At 42.3% G+C, this 24,697-nt stretch overlaps 1 protein-coding gene and 1 long non-coding RNA gene across 6 annotated transcripts in view; one reads left to right on the top strand and one right to left on the bottom strand.

Moving 5' to 3' along the window:
- The window catches only part of SLC9A3 (solute carrier family 9 member A3), a 135,355-nt gene extending 123,967 nt beyond the window's left edge, over nt 1-11,388 (top strand). For 2 of the 3 annotated variants that reach the window (XM_072605309.1, XM_072605310.1), the window contains exons 13-17: nt 700-876; nt 1,515-1,587; nt 2,990-3,103; nt 4,303-4,546; nt 9,802-11,388. In XM_072605309.1, coding sequence (XP_072461410.1) covers nt 700-876; nt 1,515-1,587; nt 2,990-3,103; nt 4,303-4,546; nt 9,802-9,805 — 612 coding nt within the window. In that variant the 3' untranslated portion in view covers nt 9,806-11,388. Of the gene's footprint in view, nt 1-699; nt 877-1,514; nt 1,588-2,989; nt 3,104-4,302; nt 4,929-9,801 lie in introns of those variants that run through there. The other variant, XM_072605308.1, reaches the window with a different exon arrangement.
- On the bottom strand, nt 3,232-5,940 carry LOC140501548 (uncharacterized). 3 transcript variants are annotated; one of them, XR_011966225.1, is made up of 3 exons: nt 5,808-5,940; nt 5,497-5,654; nt 3,232-4,144 (listed from the first exon to the last, which is right to left on the bottom strand). It is a non-coding gene; the product is annotated as an uncharacterized lncRNA (long non-coding RNA). The 3 variants fall into 3 exon arrangements; XR_011966228.1 differs by lacking the exon at nt 3,232-4,144 and adding an exon at nt 4,426-4,536; XR_011966226.1 differs by lacking the exon at nt 5,497-5,654 and having other exon boundaries at nt 3,953-4,144; nt 5,808-5,934.
- Nucleotides 11,389-24,697: the final 13,309 nt, after the last annotated feature.

The following is a 24,697-nucleotide window of genomic DNA, read 5'->3' as shown; positions in this document are numbered from 1 at the left end:
CAGGCAGCAATTTGGCATAAAGGGTACCTTCCATTCTCCCCCACACATGTCTGCAAATAAGGGCTGCTATGAACACACCCAGGGCCTAAATTTCCCCTCTCACCCCCTATCCCAAAGCAGCAGTACAGGGAGGGAGCTAGTGAGCCCGACCTGCCAGCATTGTCCAGCATGGTTGGCCCCATGAGCAAGCAGAGGGTTTTGCTCCATCAAAGCACTGCCTCCTTCTTTTCACAGCTACACAGGCAATACCTGAGCACATGATTTAGCATCTGTGGGTCCTTCCACCATATTGGATTGGGAAAGTCCAAAAAGAGTGAATGATGTGTGTGGGTCAATGTGTGACTTCTGAAAGTTCCTGGGTTTTGCTACATCATTCTTTTGCTTCTACAAAAGCCAATGAGACAGTAAACTACAGTATTCCAACTTAGGTCCATCAGTTTTGCTTTATTTTTTCTTGGAATAATAAGTTGCAAAACTCATGGTCCTCATGCCCAGAGTGGACTGTAAATAGAAAGCAGATCAGAGTCGATGAGGAATGGAAACCCTAGAGAGAAGTCATTGGAGAGAAGTTGGTTAAACCCATGAAGTACCTTAGGGTTCATAAGTAATCCAAAGCCCTCATAGCCCCGTGCATGACTTGAGTCCAGCTTAATCACCTGTTCCTTTATTGCTTCGTTTGTTTCCCTTTCCTTTCTGTAGTACAAACATCTCTACAGCCGGCATAAGTTAACATCAAATGAAGACGAAAAACAAGAGAAAGAAATTTTCCATAGAACAATGAGGAAGCGCTTAGAGTCTTTCAAATCCACCAAACTTGGAATAAACCAAACCAAAAAGACTGCCAAACTCTACAAGAGGGAGCGTGGCCAGAAGAAGGTAAGGCACATAGCTATATCTAGGACAGCATTCAAGAAACTACATGGGGACAGTACTTTCGTACTGTTCAGTAGGATTCAGTAGGAGGGGGTTCCATCTTGGACTCCATTCAAGGGAATTTAGTTATTGAAGTTAGTTAGTTACTTATGTTAACTCAGCTAATTAATAAGATAGTTTCACCTCACTTGGCATGGACCTTGAAGAAAACACTGGAATGAGACACAGGTTGGTGTAGCAGAAAGAATGCTGGACATGGAGCACTGAATCCTACCCTGACCACCAGCTGTGTGGCCATGAGCAAGGTGTTTAACCTCTCTGAGCTTCCCCCTTCATCATTTGTAAAGGGGCAACACTAATATTTATAGGGTCTACTTCACAGGATTGTTGCAGGGATCAAATGAGGTAATATATGGAAACCTTCAAGTGCCCCATACATGTTAGTTACCATTATGATCATTATCCTTGGATTGCTGTCAGGATCAATTGTATGATGTACATAAAGTGCTTGGAAACCTTAGAGCTCTAAGAAAACGTCAACTATTATCATAACAAGGTTCTACGCCTTCACTGCAGTGTTTTCTGAAGTTTACACGTGTCTCCTATAAACTCTGAACTGTTGCTCGATTTTTGTTTTATAGAGAAACAGTAGCATACCAAATGGAAAGATACCAATGGAAAGCCCAACTCATGATTTTGCTTTTAAGGAGAAAGGTAATTGTTTGATTAATTATATGTCCTATAGACTAATCTATGCGTGCTCTTGGCAGATCTACCCACTGGCAGATATTGCTGGGTAGGAGGGAGGAGACAGGGCAGGAGGAGGGGAATACTGCACCTCAAATGACCCTTTCTGAAAAACTGGCTCCTTCTCTCAGCAAGCAAATCAACTCTTTAGTGCATTTCCCCAGCAAGAGTATCAGAGGCCCCCTAGCCCCTTTCCCCCATTTCTTGTTCTTGTGCTCATCCTTCATTGCTGAAAAAAAGACCATGCCATCAGAGAAATGATGACATGACTTGAACCTGACTTTGTTTTGAGTGAGGGAGGGCTGTGCAGGTCACCAGCCTCACTTCTCCTCCAGAGTCATCTGAATCCTGTTCTAATGTACTTCCTGAGTTCTCAGGACTGATAAGAGAAAAAGAGGCCTGTCAATAATGGGGAGACACAGGGTGAACTCAGGAGCCATATGCAAGACCTTCCAAATCCAGTCCCGCACCCCAACCCCAGTCATACCTTGGCTGGGAGATCCATAAGCTTACAAGAATAAGAACCAGGAAGAGCAAAGAGAAGCAATGTTCTAGTGCCTCAATGCTATTCCTCCACTAGGATTCTCCCTGATGGCTCCTCATGACTTGGAGGGGACCCTGTATCCTTAAAGACCCCAGCAGAACAGTAGCTCTCATATAGGTCTAGCAATAGACTCTGCCATCCAGGGACCAACCTCAGCTCAGAAAGTCTCCTCATCAAAAGGTTGGCCACCAGGTGACAAGTGGTTTTATGGCTACCACAACCCATGAAACCATCTCCTAGGGCATGTCAGATTCACAGTCTCTATTGGTGGAGGGAATACCCACACTGATAAAACCATAGATCTTTGAAGCACTGAAGTAATAGTATTCCTCCACTTCTCAGCAGATACAGATGTCTCAATTATCCCTTCTTTTACATTATGGTCTCCTCTATTTTCCTCCTCCCTGTCTTCCCTTATACTCCTCAACTCTGACTTTCCCCAAACATTCAAAGTATGAATGGATAGGGTCACATGGGATAGGTAGGTGATATCTGAGAAAAGATAACTGGAGTTGCTTTTTGTCTCTTGTTCAATCCTTAAACCAAAGCCGTTTCTCCTCTTTGTTCAATATTATCATTGACTCACTGGTCTGTTTCCTCTCTGGAAACCACTCCCTGGATAAGACTGTTTCTGGGAAATTAGTATGTAGCTGTTACTGATCTCTAGGAGGAGGACCCAAGATGAAAAACACTGCAGAACCTTTTCATGAGAAGTAGTATTTATTGTTGAACATTTTCCTGAATGGTCATCATTGACCATGATGATGAGCTTGACCCTGTGTTTCTGGAATGCAGAATTGTGTCCATAGTATTTCCTTCCCTTAGAACTGGAATTTTCAGACCCCGAAGAGACTAATGAGTATGAAGCTGAGCCATTGAGTGGTGGAATTGAATTTCTAGCCAGTGTTACTCAAGACACAGCCACAGATTCAACTACAGGTAAGAAGAGTGAAGGTATTCCTGCTCCTGAGAAGGGGACCATTCAGGGGAAGGAACCCCTGTGGAAGAGATTGTAGTACAGAGATTCAGAACATTCTTTAGATTTCAAAATGCCTTACAAATACTGAGATTGCTTAGGAGTTATATTTTAAAATATGTCCATACCTCAAAGAAATTTAAGTTGCTGGTCACATAATAAGGAAAGGCCCAAAGCATGAGTATGAGAAAGACGTTAGTAATATAATGAGACCAAGTGGTATGAGGAGGGGGAGGGATAGGGATGGGGATGGGGATGGGGATGGGGATGGGGATGGGGATGGGGATGGGGATGGGGATGGGGATGGGGATGGGGATGGGGATGGGGAAGGTGGAGAGGCAGAGAGTAGGTAGGTAAGGGTAGATGTGTGTATCTCTTTTGATACCCAAGAAGTGATGGTCTATTGGAGTGGATACTCCATACACCAGCACAAATCACAACCACTTTATGCCATGGTAAATGCTCTTCAGGAGTTGCTTTGGTCAGAGAATGCATCACCTTGAGGCCAACCAGGTGATGAGTGTCTCTGAATTCAGTTAGTCTGGTACTTTGATGACAACATCCATCACAGGCCTTGGCACCTTGATGAAATCTGCCAAAGCTTGTACACTACTGGCCTAGCCATGAAGAAACTAGGGTCATTGCCATGCCAGAAGTCATTAGAAGGAAATTGTTATAGTAGATATTTCTTTACTATGTATATGAGTGTGTATTTTAATGCTTTGATTTTGTGTGTATATTTAAGATGTATAGTCATACTTACCAAGGAGAGAACAAATTCTCATGAAATCATCATTCTGAGAACCATAAGATTAGGTACTGGATCTTCCTTGATTTTAAATAGGTCCATTTAAGAGTTGGATTCAGATATGGCTAAATGTAAGATAGTTACAGATGAGCTGATTTCAGTACATGGCATTTGGAGCTGAGGAGTCACGTATCCAGTCCATGTAAGGTAATGACTTGCTCTACTTGCGAGTGGTGCTTTTCTTTTCAGGGAGTTCCTGCCAAGAGGCAAATAAACCAGGAACTGGTGACAAGGCACATTCGAAACTTACCCATGACCCAAGGGCCTGTGCTTCCTTCAGGACTGCCATGGCTCCCACTCCCCTGCTTTGACCCTCCACCACTCACATGACCTCCCCTTGCCCTTCTTTCCTAGGAATTGATAACCCTGTTTTTTCGTCGGAAGAGGACCAGAGCATCTTTACAAAGGTGCCACCATGGTTGTCTTCTGAAGAGACAGTGGTGCCATCGCAAAGGGCACGCGTGCAGATTCCATACTCTCCCAGCAACTTCAGACGTCTCACACCAATCCGGCTCAGCACTAAGTCAGTCGATTCCTTTTTGTTAGCTGACAGTCCAGAGGAGCGGCCTCGGTCTTTCCTTCCAGAATCTACATATATGTAATGTTTTTTAATGCAACCTTCATTTCTCTTAACTCTTCTTCTCTGCTGTAGCTACCTAACAACCTCTTTGATCTCTTTCCTCCTCAGATGAATGTTCCTTCTGTCTCTGTGTTTCCCACTTTTTTCTTTCTCTCTCTTGTGGTCTGAACGTGCCCTTTGGCTGGACATGGAGGCATGTTGCATTCATTCCTAAGGGAACCACATTTGGTTCCTCCTTAATGGAGGTTCTGCCTTACCTAGTTAACTCTTGTTGACACAGCCTGATGTAAAGATGGGACTATGTACAAAAGTGCTTGCTCTTTAAGTCACTTTTATTTATTCTTTATATAATTTCTTTCTTTGGTAGCAAACTTTACTTAAAACATGATTTAAAATGAAACTAACGTTTTGCCATAGTTAATGACTTTTCACTGAAAGCTTTTCAACCCTTAAAATATAGCTGTGCCTTCAGATATGAGGGTCAAAGGGGATGAATTAGGGTGAAGAATTAGCAAAGGAGAGATAGCTGTGGCCCCAGGGAAAAGAAGGATCTTGCTTTTTCTTTGACCTAAGGCATAGGATACTATGGGCATTTGGAAGGTTCATGAAAGGAAAAGCAGGTTCTGTTTCAGCCCTGATAGAAGAGCTGAGGGAATTATTACTGAGGGAATAAAGCAATAAAACCCAACAAGATGAGAAACCACAGTGGTTTCTGATTCACCACAATCTCTGGTAGATTATTAAATTTAGGGATCACAAGAATCCAATGCAATTCCCAGGCAGGCAAATGGGGCTTCCTCCAGCCATGGCTGGAGACCATGTCCTTACACAGGTGGCTCTGCTCCCTTAGCCAAAGATGAAAGAACCAGAGATACCAATACCATGGGGAGAATCAGAGGTTCCAGAGTGACCATACCTTTACTAGCTTAGCTGGGGTGGTGCCCTGCACCAGCAGGGCAGTTGCTAACCTTGATTGGATGGAGACTTTGAAGGGATTTGGGGTCTTCCTGCTCTTTTGTTCTGGGGTTGCAGCAGCTTCACCAGGGCTTCTATCCCAGAAGAACACCACCATTTAGGAAAGGCTGAGCATAGAGTCATGAATTAATGAACCTAGAGGTCCATTGCCCTAAGAAGAGTATATAGAAAGCAGAGTGTCATGGGCCTTCCCACCCCCAACGTCAGAGGTTGCACCCCCAGAACTTATACAAGAAATCAACACTGAGTCATCCTTTTTCACGCTTTAGAAATTAAAGTGCTTTAAAATTATAAGGATACTTACAGCTACATGTTGTATTTTTCTTTCTTTTCCCAGTCCCTGAGAAATGATACAAGAAAGTATCAGTCTGTGAAGCAGCAGGGAATAGTCCTGTTAAAAAAGAGTGGGGCTGAGGCAGAATGAAAGAAAGAGCTGGAAGTTGTAAGTCTCTCACTTCCAGTTTAGTCAAACCTCCTTCCTTCCTAACGAGTGGCAATTAAAAAAGTAAACAAACAAATTAATAAATGAAAAAATAAGTAAATGGACAGGGAAATAAGTAAGAAATGAAAAACAAAACAAAAAACCACAAGGACATTTCAATACTCTCAAGTTCTCCTGCAGTTTTCTATTCTTGCACTTTGTTTATCAGTGCTGACATGGAGACCAAACTCTACCTACCTTAAACATTGGTCTTGGCTTCTCTTGCCAAGACTACTGAGGTGGGTCCAGGAACATGGCAAAGTCTTATATTCTCAGGAGGCAACTTCAAAGAATAGTGTTTTTAATAAATAGTTTTAGATTTGGAGAAAGGAGAGGAAATTTCAATTATTTCTAGTGACAAACAGCAAATGCTTTAGCTTCACTTAAAATAGGAGTTCTTCATGTGGAATCTGTGGACTTTTAAAAAAATATATTTTGGAAACTTGTTTTTAATATAATGGTTCTCCTCTGTAATCTTCTGTATTTTATTTTATAAATCTAAAAGCATTTTTCTGAGATGAAGTCCATAGGTTTCACCAGAGTGCAGAAGGGCTCCATAATACAAAAAAAAAAAAAAAGTTAAGAACTTTTGATTTAAAGGCTCTTGCTGAGTTTAAACATTAAATAAAACCTGTCCCCAAAATGAGGCATGGTAGAACTCTGACTCCCGTTAAGTTTCCTGTTGGTTTGGAAAGAAACTGAAGTAGAAACAAGATTGTTTTTCTCTCCTCTCCACTAGTTGGAAACTAATCAGTCCCAGTTAGGGGGATAGCTGTCTCCTCCCTCTTGGAGACACCCTCTGTGGTTATCAGGACTGCTTAGGTGATTTCTTTACAAAAAGTCTGGGTCTCATCCATTAGGAGTTGTTGTTGTTTCTCCTTCATTCTCAAAGAGGACCATGACATCAGGGAGATAATGACATGACTTGCACTTGACTTTGTTTTGAGGGAGGGAGGGCTGTGCAGGTCACCAGCCTCACTTCTCCTCGAGAGCCATCTGAATCCAGTGACCAGATATTCATCAGGATGAGTGGAGATAGCCTAGGATGCAGTGGGAGACTCTGACCCTTTTAGGTTAAGGCCTTTTCAGGTTCTCACTCTGAGTGAGGAAATGCCCATTCAGTGAATAGGCCTCTTTAAATATCGAGTCAAGCAATAGCCCCTTTAATTAAAAAAAAATCAAACTGGGAGGGGAAGATCCAGTTTGGAATTGGAAATGGTCCATAAACAATGGGCAAAAGGACCTCTATCCAGCCTCTGTCCATGGTGACCAGGCAAGGGTGTCTGATGGGGTCTGCCTCTTCTCCACAAGAAGCAGTCTGCCACTGCCCTCTCCCTGAGCTGGAGGGCATACCAAGCAACCCAGCAGCCCATCCCCAAGCAACACCTAATTGCATCTTCCTCTCCCTGTAAAACCTCCCTTGTGCAGAGTGATACTTGCAAGTTTCAGCCTGATTAAGTAAGGCCGTCTTGCTTCCTGAGCACGTGCCTTTGAAGAGAGTTAAGGGTTAAGTAGAAACAGGCGGATTTTAACTTCAGGGCAAAAGCCATCAGGTGGGCTGGTTGCATCCCGGTCCTCCCTTCCTCCTGCACCCCACCCACCACACCCCAACCCTCAGGGTTCCTGGTCTGAACTCTATTTATATGACAAAACGTTGTTTTTACCCTTTAGCCTACAATAAGAATAAATTGTCAGCCACAAAATAACAAGGGAACACGAGACTGTTTCTGGCTTGAGCATCCACCCAAGTAATCAGCCAGATGCCACCCTGAAACCACATAAGTCATTCAGCACCTACCGCACGCAAGGCATTGTGCCAGGCCCTGAATACAAAAATGACTAAGTTGTATCCCCACCCTCAAGAAGCACTTAATAAGCATAATTTGCACCAATAAAAGACAGGCCAAGATGAATGCTGTAATCTTATTCAACAGATAGGGACTCACCAGTCAACTTCAAAGGGGTCAATTGGTGTCAACAATGCTTTCGAATATAAAGTTGAGGAAAGGAGCCCTCCCGAGCCTACAGTTCCTTCCTTCAATGGAAGAAGGAGGTATTAAAAAAGCATTCAGTCAGAATAAAGGAATGAATGAATTAATGAATGAAATTAACTTATTAGGAAAAGCATTTATTAACCCCTTACTATATGCCAGTCACTGTGCTAAGTGTGGTGAATACAAACACAAGCAGGAGACATTCTGCCCTCACAGAGCTAAAAAGGAGGCAATGCATACAGAGGAGAGGCATCCATGTCAAACCCACTCCCCATGGGGGCTGGTCAAGGCTCATCTCCCTCCACATGATCTCGCTTGGCAAGCTCGCCTGCTCCCACAGGCTCAGTCATGCTCACTATGCACAGAACTCCCACATCTATGTAGCCATCCCTGATCTCCTCTGAACTCTAGCCAGGCATCTCCCACTGCTTTCTGAAAATCTCAAGCTAGATGTCCCCTAGGTACCTCAAACTCACCATGCATAAAACAGAATTCATCATCTTTCCCTGAAACTTTCCTCCTTTCTGAATTTCCCTATGACTGACAGTTGAGGGAACCATCATCCCTCCAAACCTGGAACCTTGGCCTCTCCTTCAGCTCCTTAGTCTCCCTCTTTAATGGTTCTTACCCACATGACCTCATCTTTCTCCTCCTCCTCCTCTCCACTCATTTAGTCACAACACCTGTTCAGTTTCTCATCACCACTCACCTGGACTATTTGAGGAGCCTTCTCACCTGTGTCCCTACCTCACATTTTTCCCCTCTTCTGTCCATTCTCCACTCAGCTGGCCGATGCAAGTTTTCTGAAATTTGGCCACATCCATGTCACCCCCTCTGCTCCACGAGCTGCCCATGGTTTTCTGTTACCTTCAGGATAAAATAGAAAATCCTCTTTTTGACTTTTCAAGCTGACTCTTCCATTCATCCTACACCTTGCTGCTTTCCACAAACTCTACAGTCTGGCTGCCCTGCCTCCTGACTATTCCTCCCGCACAACACTCCATCCCCAGTCTCTGGGCTTTTGCCCTGGCTGTCCGTTATGCCTGGAAAGCTCTGTCCTCTCAGCTCCACCCCTTAGCTTCTGATACTCCCTCCTGCTCACATCGCACCACCTAAAAGAATCCTTTCCCAGTCCCTCCACCCCCAGATGCTAATACACTTCTACTTCAGGTTGCCTTCCGTTGACTGGATATATCTTGTTTATACCTAGTCATTTTCATGGTGCCTTCCCCATCTGAATGTAAGCTCTGAAAATACAGGCACATATTTCCATGTCCCCCAAATATGAAGAAGGCAGAAGGTCTGGATAGGGAAAATTACCAGCCCATACTACGTAGAGTAAGTAAGCGAACTGATTTTCCAAGCCAGGTCCTCTGACTCCACATCCATGGCTACACTTCATCTTTGATTTGGACTTTGGACAGGTCTCTCTTCCCACTAAGACCTTGGTTTTTTCATCTATGAAAATTGGGATAATAACACCTGTCCTATTATCTAGCTGATATTAGGGCTATGGTAAGAATCAAGTGAGAGAATGTATGTCAAGCCTTATTAAGTTATAAAAAAAGGACTACATGAATGTCAGTTCTTACTGTGACTAGAAAGTACCCTGACTTGGAAGTCAGGAGACCAGGATTTCAGGTCCAGCTCTGCCACTAATTAGCTGTGTGATTTGTCACTTTTCTAGGCTTGTTTCTTCATGTAAAAGGAAGTATTAGATTAGGTAAACACAGAGGTGCCTCCCAGACCTATTATGCTATAATGTTAATATTTCATTGCGTCATTCATTCATTTATTTATGGCGTCTCCATTTGCTGTCCTAGGTGAGACAGGCTCTGATGTGCCATTGACAGGATATTCTTCTCCAAGAGAAAAACTGCCTTCCTGGAAACCTGACCAAGTCAACCCCACTTCGGGTCCCCCTGAGAAGCCCCTGCTCCTCCTCCCAGCCTGTCTCCAAAGGCCATGGACCCAGAACTATTCTTCCTTAGACAATAGAGGGGTCAGTACTCTGCCTTCTGCCTCAGAATACACCAAGCCTTACGATGCAAAGCCACCTGAGACCAGCCCTAAGACCAACTCCAGTCAGAGCGATCCCCTTCCTATGAACCCTGGCTATGGTCCTGAGACCAAGGGGGAGTCAGCGAACCCCAAGCAAGACCCACCTGTGGGGCTGAAAGAAGAACTGGGGGGCTCTGCCCCCAAAGCCCTTCAGGAGAAGAGAACCCTGCTCAACATGCATGCACACTTGAGGTCAGCGGCTGCCAGGCGAGTTCAGAGCCGGCGGTCATTCCACAGGCCCAAACCCCTACGCTACCCCAAGCTGCAGAAACTAGCTTCCCTCCCTCAGTCTTGTCACATCCTCCCACATTCTCTGGAGCAAGAGGAGACGCAGCTGTGATCCAAGAGGGAGCAGGGAAAATGTCCTTGGGTGTAGAAAAAGAGAGGGGCAGCAGGGGCTGAATCTGGGAAAATTAGAGCTCTCCATTGGAAAAAAGGGAAAAACTGAAACTCTCAGGTTCACAGGTATGTTTGTTTGTCCTGCAGAGGCCTTTGAAGATCGTGTTTAGCCTTTCCCTCATTAGCATGAGAGGGAACACAAGATTCTTCAGGTTAAACACTTCATTGGCATCACTTGCCTGGGACTCAGAGCCAGTCCCAACTCCCTGGAAGCCTGTGCTGTATGCCCTCTGCAGGGCTTGGAGGAGGGAGGAGCATCCCAACACTGGGACCACCATCATCAACTCCCAAATCCTGCCCTCTGCAGCTGTGGTTGCTGTAGATGAACTGTGTTGGGTGCTGCCCATGGGGCATCCCTGCCCACAGGACTCATAAGCAAAATCCAGCCAATGGAGAAGGGTTCAGAGAAGGGAATGTCACAGGAGGGAAAATAGGAATATGGTAGGGAGAGGTATCACCTTAGCTTTAGGTACAAAACAAAGGGAAAGCTGTTGTCTTCAAACCACTGCTCAGCTTTTCTTTGGGATCTCAGGTCTCCTCTGGAGGAGATGGATCATGTGCCTTTTCCTCCAAGGGAAACTCTTCAGACATTTTCCTACTTCTGACTGTTTTGTGTCATTGAATCCTTGAAAAACTCACTTCATTTGGGGAATTTGATTCCTCATTAGATAGTTGATTTCTCTCAGTGATGTTGAGATTGAGCACTAGAGAATGGCCTGATGATGAAACAGTCAGGGTCCTCACAGCTAATTTGTTGATCCATCCGGTTGGACCAGAGACTTAATTAGCCTCACCTGAGAATTCATCCATGAACAGATTCCTCCTCCGAAGTCTTCGCCAGTGGTTGATTCCTCACTGTAATGAATGAGTCAGGAAAAGAGGTTGAGTTGGACCTGTGGTGTTGGTAAGGGTGGAATTTAACTCATATTCAATGAATAGTTAAACGCAAATTTGATTTTGTTTTCATTTAAATAGTAATAATTCTCACATCTTTCCTGTCCCTTCAAACAGAAAGCTCACCAACCTGAATCTGAGTGATTATCATTTTTATTGACCAATTTTATGACCACCTATGTTCCCATTTGCTGTATATTTTCTTACTCTTTTTGCACAGCTCAGTCTTATTTCCTCTGTCCCTTTGTGTTGCATTATTTAAGTGCCACAATTTGATGACTCAGGAAGAAAAACTCTCAAGTACTGTGGATAGAGAAGTTGACTTAGTATATATGTTTGTAGCTTTTCAAGATCTGAAGTCTGGCTACACTGGGGACAGGGAATCATAATGGTAGTTTGGTAGCCCATCACATTTTCTCAACTGAGCAAGATTAGCCTTAGTCAGCCAGATCCTCCCTAGTAAATTAATTTTTTCAGACCTCAAAGCAAGGACTCATTACAATATATGGTTGCTAAAGATCCCCTAGTTGTCCAAAAGAGTTATTACTATGGGATTTTCTTGCCCAGCAGGTAAACTTTTTTGGAGGATTTGCCCTAGGGTCCCAACCTTTTCACCTGATTTTCCACATCAGGCTTGTCAGGTGCACCCATGACTCCTGGCATGAGCTACCAGATTGAGTAGGCAAGACAGGGGTCACAGGGTGCACTGGGGTTCTTTGGGTAGGATGCATTCCCCCCCCCCCCAACAAAATGTGAATTTCACTTGCTTCAACATAGAAAATTTTAACTTAATTATATATCTTCATCTTTTGACATCAAAGTTCCCCACATTAGTCAACTCAGGTTGAACATTGGCTCAAGTGCAGGATAGAATCCTTAGGCCTCAAGGAATCCTAATTCAGCTCCCAGTTTTGCCCCTGTGCATGCTTAGGCAGGTCCTTTGACCTCCCTATCTTGTTTTCTCCCAAAAAAGTAGAAATCAGGTCTTCTCTCTGTTCACCTCCTGGCAGCATATGAAAGTGACTGAACAACTTTAATAGTTTCTGATATTGCATAATAATTGATTATCCAAACATTTGCCTGCTACTGACCCAAACTAGGAGAGGTAAGGGATCCGGTTTTACCTTACTAGTGTTTTAAGCTACCTATCCTCCTCCCTGCCAGTGGACTATTCCTATTTATAATGCCACAGTGAAAAGAAAGTCTAGTTATATTTCTGCGAGAGACCACTGAATACCCCTTATGACTACTATTAGGACTGAGGCAGAAGGCCTGACTGCTTCAAGAATTTTGGCATTGGGTCAGGGCCTGGGGAAGCAGTTTTCACAGGGTGGTTCACCTGCCTGAACTCACTGGTTTAAGACACCACCAGAATAAAGTCAGATGGCTTGTTAGCTCAAGCAATGGGAGAGATAGTCCTGAGCAGTGGAGGGGGTGGGAGGGAGAGAAGATCTCTGTGACTAACAATATATGTCTACCAACACAATGGCCCTACGGATGTTCTGAAGGCCATTTCTCTCCTGTTCTCATGGTGCTAATACTGCTGGTTACAAACCTTATTTTTAAAAATCAGTTCTTTTAACACATAATGTCCAACAACAATTTGACTGAATGACTTTTTTCTCTTCTAACAAATTGACTGATTTTTACACTGATTTGACTGATTAGATGAGTTATTTTTGTGCTGTCTAGTTGCCACATTTTTCCATGTTCTCTGAGAAGTGGAAACAACCAAATAGTAAAGTATCTACTTTTTGCCAAAGGGAGGCTGGGATCACATCAAGAGACCTGCAGGGTGATCATTCTATGGCAGTTCAGAAATTTGCACTAAAACTCTTGGCTGAACCTCTATTCTTTCCTCTCTTCCATACTGCCATGCCCCATGAACAGGGAGAGTCCTTAAGACAAGCTAAATGAGAACTGCTACACCTCATCTTAGGACATGACTTCAGGAAAAGCAGAAAGGGATCTCAGAATAGCTGGGATAATTCTTCATCCAACTCTGGATGATTCCCTGAAAGGGACTGGGAGAGTTGCTCACCTTTAAGAAAACATTAACCTTCCCTGGATTAACATTTTGTGTTGGATGGCCCTAAAGTAATCCTGATGAAAGGAGGAGGAGCAGAGACCAACCAGAGAAGACGAGTGGAATCAGTGTGGCATCTTCTCCATGTAGCAAATAAGAAAGGAATATTGACCAACTTGTACACTTAGGAAGTGTACCGCACATTTCTGATATTATGTCTTTTGAACACCGAGTTGTAAATGGCTCCTTGGTTCACATCTGAGTCAAACAGAATTCAAACTTCATTGTTCAAACTTCTGTTTGGGAGAGAGATAATAAGAGATGGACTATAAAATTTTAAAATGTTTTTATAAGCATGATATAAGCAACTCGTACTCTCAAGCTCTTTGATCAGGAAAATGAAATTGATCACCATTGTCTTCTGATTTGTAATTCATCTTTTACCAGCACATGCTCTCAGAACAGTTAAAACAAAGGAAAAACTCTGAATAATTTATATTTATCATAGTGCGCTCCAATCACAGATTACTTGAGTAGCTGAAGACTCCTTGTTTTCATACCCCTATACACATTTATTCCAATTTTAAAAAAGAAGGAATTGCCCTGAAGGGTGACTCTTTACTAATAGAGTGGATACCTTTTATAATTCTGTCAATGGAGGACAGTTCAGACACTGGCTTACAGGCATGTAACTGTCTTGTTTTTTCCTTTTAACATGTAGAGTTACTTTGATTCAGGGAACCCATATTGACTTATCATATATCCCAATGTATAATAAAGAGGGGTATTATAATGAGGAATCTCTTCTAGTGATCTTTGCATGTTATCAATGGTTCTCCATATTTCCCAACCATCTTTTCAGTTGGCATGACTGCAACAATGCAGAAATCAAACTATGTTTGTAACTTAAAATGCCCTAAAGTCTGGTGTTCCTGACTACCACAATCCTCTTAAATTAACCATATGACCAATCAGACCTGTTAAGCAGTAAGGGATCAGCTGGTTAGTTCTTCAGGACAATACCCAAAACATAATCGGACCAAAAAATGACTGATTCTATGTTGTTGGTAAATGCATCCTCCCAGTCTGGCAATCTCCTGGGCGCTTGGAGAGCAACAGTAACTGTTTCAGGCTGTTGAGGTATCATCTAGAGAATTATCTCTCCTGTGTCCTGAAAGGTCTCCTACGGACCTGAAAAAGTTGAACCATCTTCCAAAGTGCCTACTTAATTGCCTGGTTGCAACCTACGTGCTGGAAGGTTCCAGGGGACATAGCCCTTGTCCAGACAATCTAAAAACAAAGCAACTACTTCTTTTAAAAGATGCATCATAGCATAGACAATCAGATATTTTCGACCATCTGAACAAACAAGTTGGACTGCAGCACAGTCGACCCAATCATTTTCAACACAATCAGCTGTTAAGACAAGAAAAAAACCTTTTTGACTGTTCTGTCCCATCCATACTCTCCTGCCTCTGGATGTCAGTCAGCAGAGCTCAGCTGTGACTTGAGAACACATTTTGTCTATTGTTTTATTCTTTCATTCAACATGTATTTACTTGAACCTTTTGTTTTTATTGTGTGTGTGTGTGTGTGTGTGTGTGTGTGTGTGTGTGTGTGTGTGGTTTGTCCTTTAGTGACCAGGCAGATTTTTTTTTTACCTCTGCTTGTGTGAAATACAGGGGTTATCCAACAACTGCACAGGGAACAGAATTTCCAAATAAGAATATTTTCTGTTGAACAAGGAGACCTCATTTCATGGAAGGTGTGATATTTCTCTTCTTACATTTCACATTCTCAAGAATTCAATAGGTTTTTAGTCTATTTACACAGTGTTATGAATCTTATTAATGTAGATATATTTGATAAATAGCACATTTTTATCATTACTATAAAACGGAATGTAAAAAAAAAATCTTATGAATGTATATTCCTTAGGAAAAATGTGTTATATAATTTTTATTAAGGAAGAATTTAAATTTCCTATTTATTTAATACATACCTTTAGCCTACTTCATTGTACAAAGATAAAGTGCATAAATATACGTAATCATTGATTCTTGGTTCTGGATATGTTGTACCCAGTTTAATTTTGTTAATGATATTCAGTATGCTGTGATGTTGGTCTAGTATGGTGGGAAAAAATAGGGGGAAGAATTTCCTTGGTATTGAAATGGGAGTTGAGTTGTAAGTTGTTAAGGTGGTTGTATGGAATGTTAATTTGAAGATGTGTGATCAAATTGGAACTTTGTGTGATCTTAATCACAATTATGTGCCTTAATGAGCCTTTCTCCAGATGCCTTCTGGAGGATTGGCAGGTAATTCCTACATAAGGATAGGGCTTCATTTCCATGACATGCTGTAATATTGCTTGATGAATTCTATGAAATATATTTTCAAATCACCTTGTGATGAAAATTTTGTCTATAAATTATGATTTTGATGGAATCACATTTTCGTTATCTCAAATATAAAGAAATATATATGTATGCAACCACTGCTCAGACATTAAAATTAATTTATTGAAAGTTGCATTTATTTCCTTCCCCTTTTTAAAACGGTTGTTTGTAGCGAATGTGCAGCAAAAAGGTGTGGTTGGGAACGAATCTGCTTTGATTTTCCCTGTCATGACCATGAGACCAAAGATATGGCCTTTCAGACAAAGAGAAGAAGAAATCTCCTCATTGGCTGTGCGGGGGTATGGACAGACAACAGAAGACACAGGCCCCTGGCCCCTCTGACCTGGGGAAAGCTTCCTCCAGATTACTCTGAGGGAGGGTTGTGGGTCTGCTCCCTTGGGCAGTATTCATTCAAAGATCAAGAATCCCAGAAGCTCCCTTCTCTTGGCAGGGTGAGGACAGAAAGATTTAACAAGACGTAGCAGGTGATTTATTCCAGAGAAGTTTTCTTCCCATTCGGTTTCTAGGATGTGGAAAAAGAAAATGCAGCTAGAACTAGTTCTAGGCAAACGACTAGGCAAACTTTTTGAACGACTCCATTCCTTTTCTCCTATCTTTCTCCTCCCTTCCTCAGTACCTGCCCTCCTAGAATCAGAATTTGAGCTAGAAGGAACATGAGAGATCATGTAGGCTAACCCCTCATTTTACAAAGAGCAAAGTGACTTGTCCAACATTACACAGCAAACGAGAAGCAAGGGTGGAATTGGAACCCAGGCCTTCTAACACCCTCGCTTGTTGTCTAATGCTAGGCTTCCACCCCAGTCCCTGCCTCAGTAGCTCATGCTGTCCTCCAGCTCCTCTCCCACAGTAGACCCTGTTGTAAATAGTCAATAATAATTTATTAAGCACCTACTTTATGCCACACGCTGTGCTAAGGACTGGGCATGCAAAAAGACAACTATGTACAGAAAAGGTATAGACCAAGCAGCTCAGGGGTAACCACAGAGGGCAGCACTGGAATTGAGGAAGGTCAGGAAAGGTTTTCTGTAAATAGCTGGGACTTGAAGAAAGTTCAGGAAGGCAAGAGATGGAGATGAAGAAGGATTCCAAGTACAGAGGATAGCCAGTTAGAACGCACAGAGACAAGAGCAGCATGGAGGCCAGTGTAACTGGGTGATAAGAGTGCATGGTGGGAAATAGGGAGGAAAAAACCATTGATTGACTAGGGGGAAAGAACGCAGAATGAAGGGTGACACCTAGGTTGTGAGCCTAGCTGTCTGGGAGAATGGCAACATTTGGGGAAAGAGGATGAGTTCAGTTGTGAACATGCCAGTGTGAGATGTCAGCAGGGAATACAGTGAAAGATGTCCAAAGAAATCTGGAAATGTGAGACCAGAGGTCAGAAGAGAGGATGGGGCTGAATAAGTGAACTTGAAAAACATCAGTATAGTGACAGTAAATGAATCCATGACAGCTGGAGAGAGAACAAAGAAAAATTATAAATTTTAAAGAAAAAAGTAAAATTGCAAAAGGAATGAATTAGAATTATACGGGACGCATGTCTGTCCTCCATGAGTTTGCTTCCAGTGTTCCTTACGTCTTGAATGACCTCTCTTCCCATCCTTGCCTATTGAATTCTTACTCATCCTTTAAAGCCCATAGGTCTTCTTCCTCCTCCATGAATACTTTCCTTGATCAACAAGCTCCTGATGAGAAATAAGACCTAACACAGTATTTTCTTCTGTGACTTTCTAGCATTCTCATTGTGTACTATTATGTATCATAGTTGTCTGCATGTCTTATTCCATTATTAGAGTGTAAGATCATTACAGATGGTGTCTCTCTAAGCTTTGCATCTTACCCAGCACCTCACACATTATACAGCACCATGTTAACTGTAGTTGTAGAAGGGATGTTTGTCACTGGACACAGTAAAGGCTGGTGATCTCTGCACCCACAAGGCTAAGGATGGTGGATGGCTTGAGTTCTGAGTTGAGGTAGAACTAAAGCCAATGTAGTGTCCACACTAATTCTGGCCCCGAAATGGTAAACCCCTGGAGCAGGGGATCCACCAGGCTACCTAAGGAGGAGCAAACTGGCCAGGGACTGGAAAGAAAGCAGGTCGGTCAGTCAATGAATATATATTAAGCATCCTCTATGTGCCAGGGAGTGTACAAAGTGCTAGGAATAGAAAGAAAGGTAAAAGATAGCCAGGGTTCTCAAAGAGGTCACAATTCGATGGGTGAGTCAACATGCAGAAATGTATGGCACAGAACTAAGAGGGATCAGGAAAGGCTTTCTATGGAAGGTGGGACTTCAGCCAGGAAGCCAGGAGGGAGAACATTCTGGATATGGGGGAGAGTCAGTGAAAATAACTAAAATCAAGAGATGAAATGTCCTCATCAAAGAACAGAAAGGAGGCCAGTAGCACTGGATCACAGATTATATGACAGGGGGATGATGGGGAGGAGGGGTATGGCATGAAAAATGAAAGGGGAAAGGGTAGGGGAGGAACAGGTTATGAAGGGCTTTGAATACCAGTCATTCAGTCAGTGGATAAACATTTATGAAGGATCCACTATGTTCCAGCTAAGTGCTGGGGTTACAAATGCAGAAGAAAAAACAAAGAGAGTCCCTATCCTCAAGAAGATTACAATCTAAGGAGGGGAAGAAACATACAAAATGAAGCTGAAAGGGGGAGGAAAGGAACCTGACATGGGGCCAGAATGGAGAGGTCCAAAAAGTTTAAAAGAGTGTAGCTGATGGGAAATGGGAAGAAGACAGTGCTGGGCCCCCTCCTCAAACAGAGGCCCTAGGGTCCATGCCCCTGCCCTCCATTCAGAGGGCCCTAATGAGAGGTGAATGCCAGGAAGATTCAATCTTGCAGGATAATGAAGTTTCCCAATGATGTGTGTGTTCGTCCTTCATTGCTGAAGAAGACCATGCCATCAGAGAAATAATGACACGACTTGCACTTTGAGTGAGGGAGGGCTGTGCAGGTCTCCAGTGTCACTTCTCCTCCAGAGCCATCTGAATCCAGTGACCAGATATTCATCAGGATGACTGGAGATGACCCAGGATGAGGCAATTGGGGTTAAGTGACTTGTCCAAAGTCACAAAGTTAATGAGTGTCAAGTGCCTGAGGTGAGATTTGAACTCAGATCCTCCTGACTCGTGCATTGGTGCTCTATCCACTGCACCACCTAGCTGCCCCAATGATGAGTTTTCTGGTGGAGGAAAGCATGATAGAGAGGTCCAAAGAAGTCCATAAGTTCAAGCTCAGACCTGTGCTTTTGGAAGGTCACTTTGATAGCTGAGTGGAAAATGGGCTGGAGTTGGGGGGTACTTAGGATCAAAGATTTTGATGCCCATCAGTGGCAGGAACAGGCCCACAATTAGCCACGGCATTGGTTCCAGGCTCAACAGTACAATAACAACAAAAAAGTATTTCTCATCCTTTGTCATTACTATTGTTATATGTGGGACTCTGGGGGCCTCAAACATGGGGGGGGGGGCAAGTTTTCAAAAATAATTGTCACCATCAAGCTGGAGCCTGGTCCCCCTGATAGAAGATAAGCCCTTTGAGGGCAAGGATTGTTTCAATTTTTTTTTCTTAGTGTCTCCAATATCTAGCACAGTGCCTGACACACAGTAGGTACTGAATAATGCTTATTTGGTAGATTTCTGTCATCTACTGTGCCCACACTTACTTTAGAAACAGAGTATTTATTTAGCACTAATTGTGGCTTCAGACCTCAATAAGGCCCTCTGTTAGTACGTCATTGCGACAAAGGAAGCAATTTGGGGTGCTAAAAGGAAATGTGGTATAATGGAGAGAGAACTGGTCTTATGGTCAAAAGGCTTGAGTTCAAATCTTTACTTCAGCATTGTCTCCTACTCTCCCTGTGATGCAGTCTCAGCTAGAAAATGGATATGGCATTTATAACATTCACTTGGGAAAAGATCATAGGCTTTAGAGTTGGAAGGGACTTAGAGATTTTAATGAAGAAACTGAGACTAAAAGTAACATAGTTTGCCAGTAAGTAGCTGAGACAGCATCTGAACTCGGGTTCTCTGCTTCCAAATCCAATGCTCTTTGGATAATCAAAACAGAAGATCAAGGACATTTTTTTTTTTTCCAAAATGGGGTGATACATTTGAGGGCAGAGATATCCACTTGACATCAGCAAAGAATATTAACTCAAGAGTCAGCAAGTTCTTTTACCCTTAAATGTCACAAAGAGTTAAGCAGTGTCCAGACATGCCAGTGTTAACCTTAATTCAAACTCTAAGAAAAGGAAGAGGAAAAGTAGTAAGATAAAAAGAATAAGGGGAAAGAGAAGACACTAGAAGAAGGATCACAAAATCTCAGGACTGGAAGGGACAAAAGTCAAGTTTAACCTAAACCTGAACAGGAATCCTAGATACAACATCTCCAAGAAGTGATCATCCAGCCTCCACTTGACTTCCAATGAGAGGTCATGAGTGAAATTCAATAAAGATAAACTGAGGCACATTTTCTCCAAGTAAGATAACATTTTATTAACAAGGGCATGACCTGCCAATAGAAAGGGTCAATGAATCACCTCAGTTTCTAGCCAAAGATCCTAAGACAAAGACTTAACTCATTTTTATAAAATCGGGACAAAGAACAGAAAAGGGTACATAACATCATGGAGTTGAAGACAAGCTGAAGACAAGTTGAAGCATAGGGGACAATATGATTGGTTGGAAGTTGGAAATGAGAGCTCGCAATGACCTTCCCTTTCCCCATTATGGTTAAGTTCATTGTTTGAGCCAATGTTCAAGGTCAAAGGATATTAGGCCAAACTTTTGTGGATAGCAAACTAGACATCCTTAAAGGATAGCTCGGTGTTGTAAAGGTACTAGACTAGACTCTCTGGTGTCTATCTGCATTGCAATTAGCAATGGAGAACTGCATGTCTAAACTTAACTCCTAACAGACCAACTGAATTTCTGAACTAAGTTCACATGCAAAGAACTATGACTTAGGGAATTACAGGACAAAATCAGTTAATTGGAAATAGGATCTTCTCAAAGAAACTTTTTACGTCCAAAGCAGTCCATTTCACTTTTGGACAGGCTGGATTTTAGAAAGGCTTCTCTTTCTGCAAATCTGCAGAAATCAATTGCAATCTGCCTTTGCCTCTTCCACCCATTACTTGTAGTTTGGCCCTTTAAGATCAAGCAAAATAAGTCAAATTGTTCTTCCATATGACAAATGGGCTGCTAGGTGGCTCAGTGGATAGAGTGCTGGGCTTGGAGACAGGAAGACCTGAGTTCAAAATCTGGCCTCAGACACTTCTTCTTAGCTGTGTGACCCTGGGAAAGTCACTTAACCCTATTTGCCTCAGTTTCCTTCATCTGCAAAATGGAGAAAGAATGGCAAACTACTCTACTATCTTTGTCAAGAAAACCCCAGACTGGGTCACAGAGAGATGGACACAACTGAACAAGGACAACACTCCTCTGCCTCCCCTCAAATTTCTCTTCTCTAAACATCTCTAGCTCCTTTGACCCATTTCTGCATGCTATGAGTTCAATCGTGGTCATCTTCCTTTAAGCATGCCTCATTTAATTGATGTTTTTTTTTATAAAATGTGACACTCCGAACAGGATATAATATTCAGACCCGTACTCTACATTAGGACTGAAAACAAAACTAAACAACACATATTGGGAAGTAGTAGAGAGCATGCCTCCAGTTGCCTCAGCCTTGGTTACTTTTTGCTGAATTGGGGGGCTGAGAGGAAAAGGAAATCTTTTCTCACTGGATAAAAATACTCCAACGGAACCTGGCACAAAGTTCTGTTTGAAAAGTGAAATGACCCAAATTCAGTAAACTATGAAAAAAGCAAAAAGAAATAAAAATAAAGCTGAAGTATCATCCATGGACGATGGCATTTCTCACTAAAGGACAGAGGCTTGATAGGTTCCCAGGGCAAAACACCCGTCAAGTTTCAGGCAAAATGAAGCAATTCTATCAGGAAAGACAAGACTTGTGTGAGCTGACCTCGTCCGTGGTAGTTCAGACCTCAGGGAAAGACTCTTTTACATATGAACAACATTTTTAACTTTTACAAAATGTTTTCACATGGATAACCTCATTTGACTTTTATACTGTCTGCTGACATATGGAGGTTATTCTTTGGAGAGATTGGAAAATTGAATAACATTTTAAATGACTTAAAGAATTTGCCAAGTTATTTAGTGAGCAAAGCCTATCTGCCAACTATCTGCCAACTCAAAGCCCACATTCTTCTCATTGGATCATGATTACGTTACTATGATTACATTGTCCAGTTTGTCATGGAATGCTGCCTGTGAAGTGTCATTGCTTCTTGGTGCAGTGAGAAGGGTACCAGACTATCAGGGAAGCTCTTGGTCCGGTCACAAAAGGTGTGACCTTGGATAAGTCACTTAACCTTTTTAGGGTTTTTCTTCATTTTTCAAAAGAGGGGATTGAACTAGAACTCTAAGGTCTTTACCAAGAGGAATGTTCCTATGACCAAATCTTAACATCAGAAACAGATACAGTTTAACCAGTGGAAATGACGTTAAAAATGCATTTTTGCCATCTGCTTGCCAGCAGCACGCTACAGAAAATGGGTGCTTTCCACCTGCCTTGCAGCTAAAATCCCATATGTATGTGTTATGTCCCCCATCCCAGGAATGTGAGCTCCTCGAGAACAGGTTTGTTTTTCTATTTGTCTCCCCAGCACTTAACACTGTGCTATGTAATCAAAACATTGTTTTAAAAATGCTCTTTCATTCATGTACAACATGCTACGACTCTTCTTAGAAACTACTTCGATTGCAAAGAGTCGCAAGTCCAAGGCTTTCACTTTAAAATTTAAATGGATAATTTAGTTAGCTCAAGAATGGCTGCTCCTCCCTTGATCCTGACACGCCAGAAGATGGCGCCCCAGGACTCTTCAGGTTCCTTAAAAGGTTTATCACAATGTTCAAAGTTTCCTGTACCATGAGGTTTTCATGCTCTTGGTGACGTGACCTTCTACCTACATACCCAAATATATAAACTGCATTGGTTTTGGAAACAGACGACTAGATTTCAAATCTCAGCTCTCCTCCTTCCTTACAAAGCTTCAGCAAATCACTTAGTCTCTGTGGGTCTCCATATCATCTGTAAAATGGGGAGGCTGAACTGACATCTGAGGGCCCTTCTGGCTCCAATCCTATGATTTTATGTCAGCATCATGTTCTGACGGAGCATTTGAGCTAACCAGCCCCATAGACTGTCACACATAAACACATATGTAAGTTTGTGATCAATAAAAACATGGCATTAATAATAAGTAAATCAAGCATGTTTAATTACAAGAGAATTGGCCCTTATGGTTGGTAAGAACACAACATCAGGTGGCTTGGCCAGGGCGAGCTGTAATTAAAATGGCTTCTCCTTCTTCTTAGTTCCTGTTATTTATGAAGAACCTTTTTAAAAGATTTCCTCTTACCAGGCTTTTAAAATATAAGGTAAAAACCTGGTGTTACCTAGAACTCAGGGATTACTTCAAGAATGTGCTAATACCTCGTATAAAGCAAAGAGGTCTGTGTGTTCATCCTCCATTGCCCAAGAAGACCATGCCATCACAGAAATAATGACACGACTTGCACTTGACTTTGTTTTGAGTGAGGGAGGGCTGTGCAGGTCACCAGCCTCACTTCTCCTCCAGTCATCTGAATCCAGTGACCAGCTATTCATCACGATGACTGGAGATGACCCAGGATGAGGCAATTGGGGTTAAATGACTTGCCCAAGGTCACACAGCTAGTGTCAAGTGTCTGAGGTGAGATTTGAACTCAGGTCCTCCTGACTCCTGTACTGAGGCTCTATCCACTGCACCACCTAGCTGAGAGGTGACCACCAGGAAGTTGACAGGATCATAGATTTGGAGCTGGAAGCAAACTCAGAAGCCATCTAGCCTAAGACCCTCCATTTACAGATATGGAAGTAGGGACCAGTGAGGTTAAATGAAACGCCCTGAAGTCACAGAGGAAATTGACACCTGAGACAGAATTTAAACCCAGGTTCTCAAACTCCAGAACCACTACATGAGATGAATAATGGATTTGTCTCATGCCACCCACTCACACTACCAGGCTGCTTTGATTTCTAGCCCATCCCTGGTGACTTGCAATAGCAACTGAGGAAAGGAAAATGGTAACATCATCTAAGTGCCACCAAGGCCTTGGAGGACAAAGGAGACATGGACCAGGACGGGCATAATGGCTGAAGAGTATTTGACCTGAAGTTAGAGACCTTAGATTTGAATTCTCACCTCAAAAGCTTAATAGCTCTGTGACCAGGGGCAAATTATTTAACCTCTTAAATTCTGTTTCTTTACAATATAATGAATATTATTTATTATAAATTTATATAACCTTAACATTATAATCCTATAACCTCTTAAATTCAGTTTTCTTTGTAAAAGAGGGATAACCTGCAGGATTTAACTCACAGGGTTTCTGTGAAGACTGTATGCCAATGTAAGCCTTAAAACACTATATAAATGCACTATTTGAATATTATTATATTGCAGAATCATCAGTTATTGATTTTAAAAAACCATTTGCTTTTCCTCAGCTACAATGAATCACCTTTTTAAAATGGGTAAAGGGATAACTAAAACATGCTCCTTTATCTTGTAAACCATAAATTTCATTTACCAGTGAGGTTGTCACTGCACTTTTGTGTGAGAGCAAATACAGGAGTAACCTTTCTATATTCCATCAGCCAACAGTTAATAGCTTTTAAACTTAAAGTAGGTGTTGAAAACATTGCTGTTGCCAAAGAGGTTTGTGAGAGGTGGGGGCATAGCTAAGGAAGAATTAAGCTCCTTTCACATGAACAAGTAATAACTACATTAGAAAATAATTATCTTCAGTGGAGGTGGAATA

The sequence above is a fragment of the Notamacropus eugenii genome, chromosome 4 (genome assembly GCF_028372415.1).
Source record: "Notamacropus eugenii isolate mMacEug1 chromosome 4, mMacEug1.pri_v2, whole genome shotgun sequence".
In the NCBI taxonomy this organism is placed as follows: Eukaryota; Metazoa; Chordata; class Mammalia; order Diprotodontia; family Macropodidae; genus Notamacropus; species Notamacropus eugenii.
Note: the sequence above shows the minus strand (reverse complement) of the source record. Positions and strands in the feature narration are given on the sequence as shown.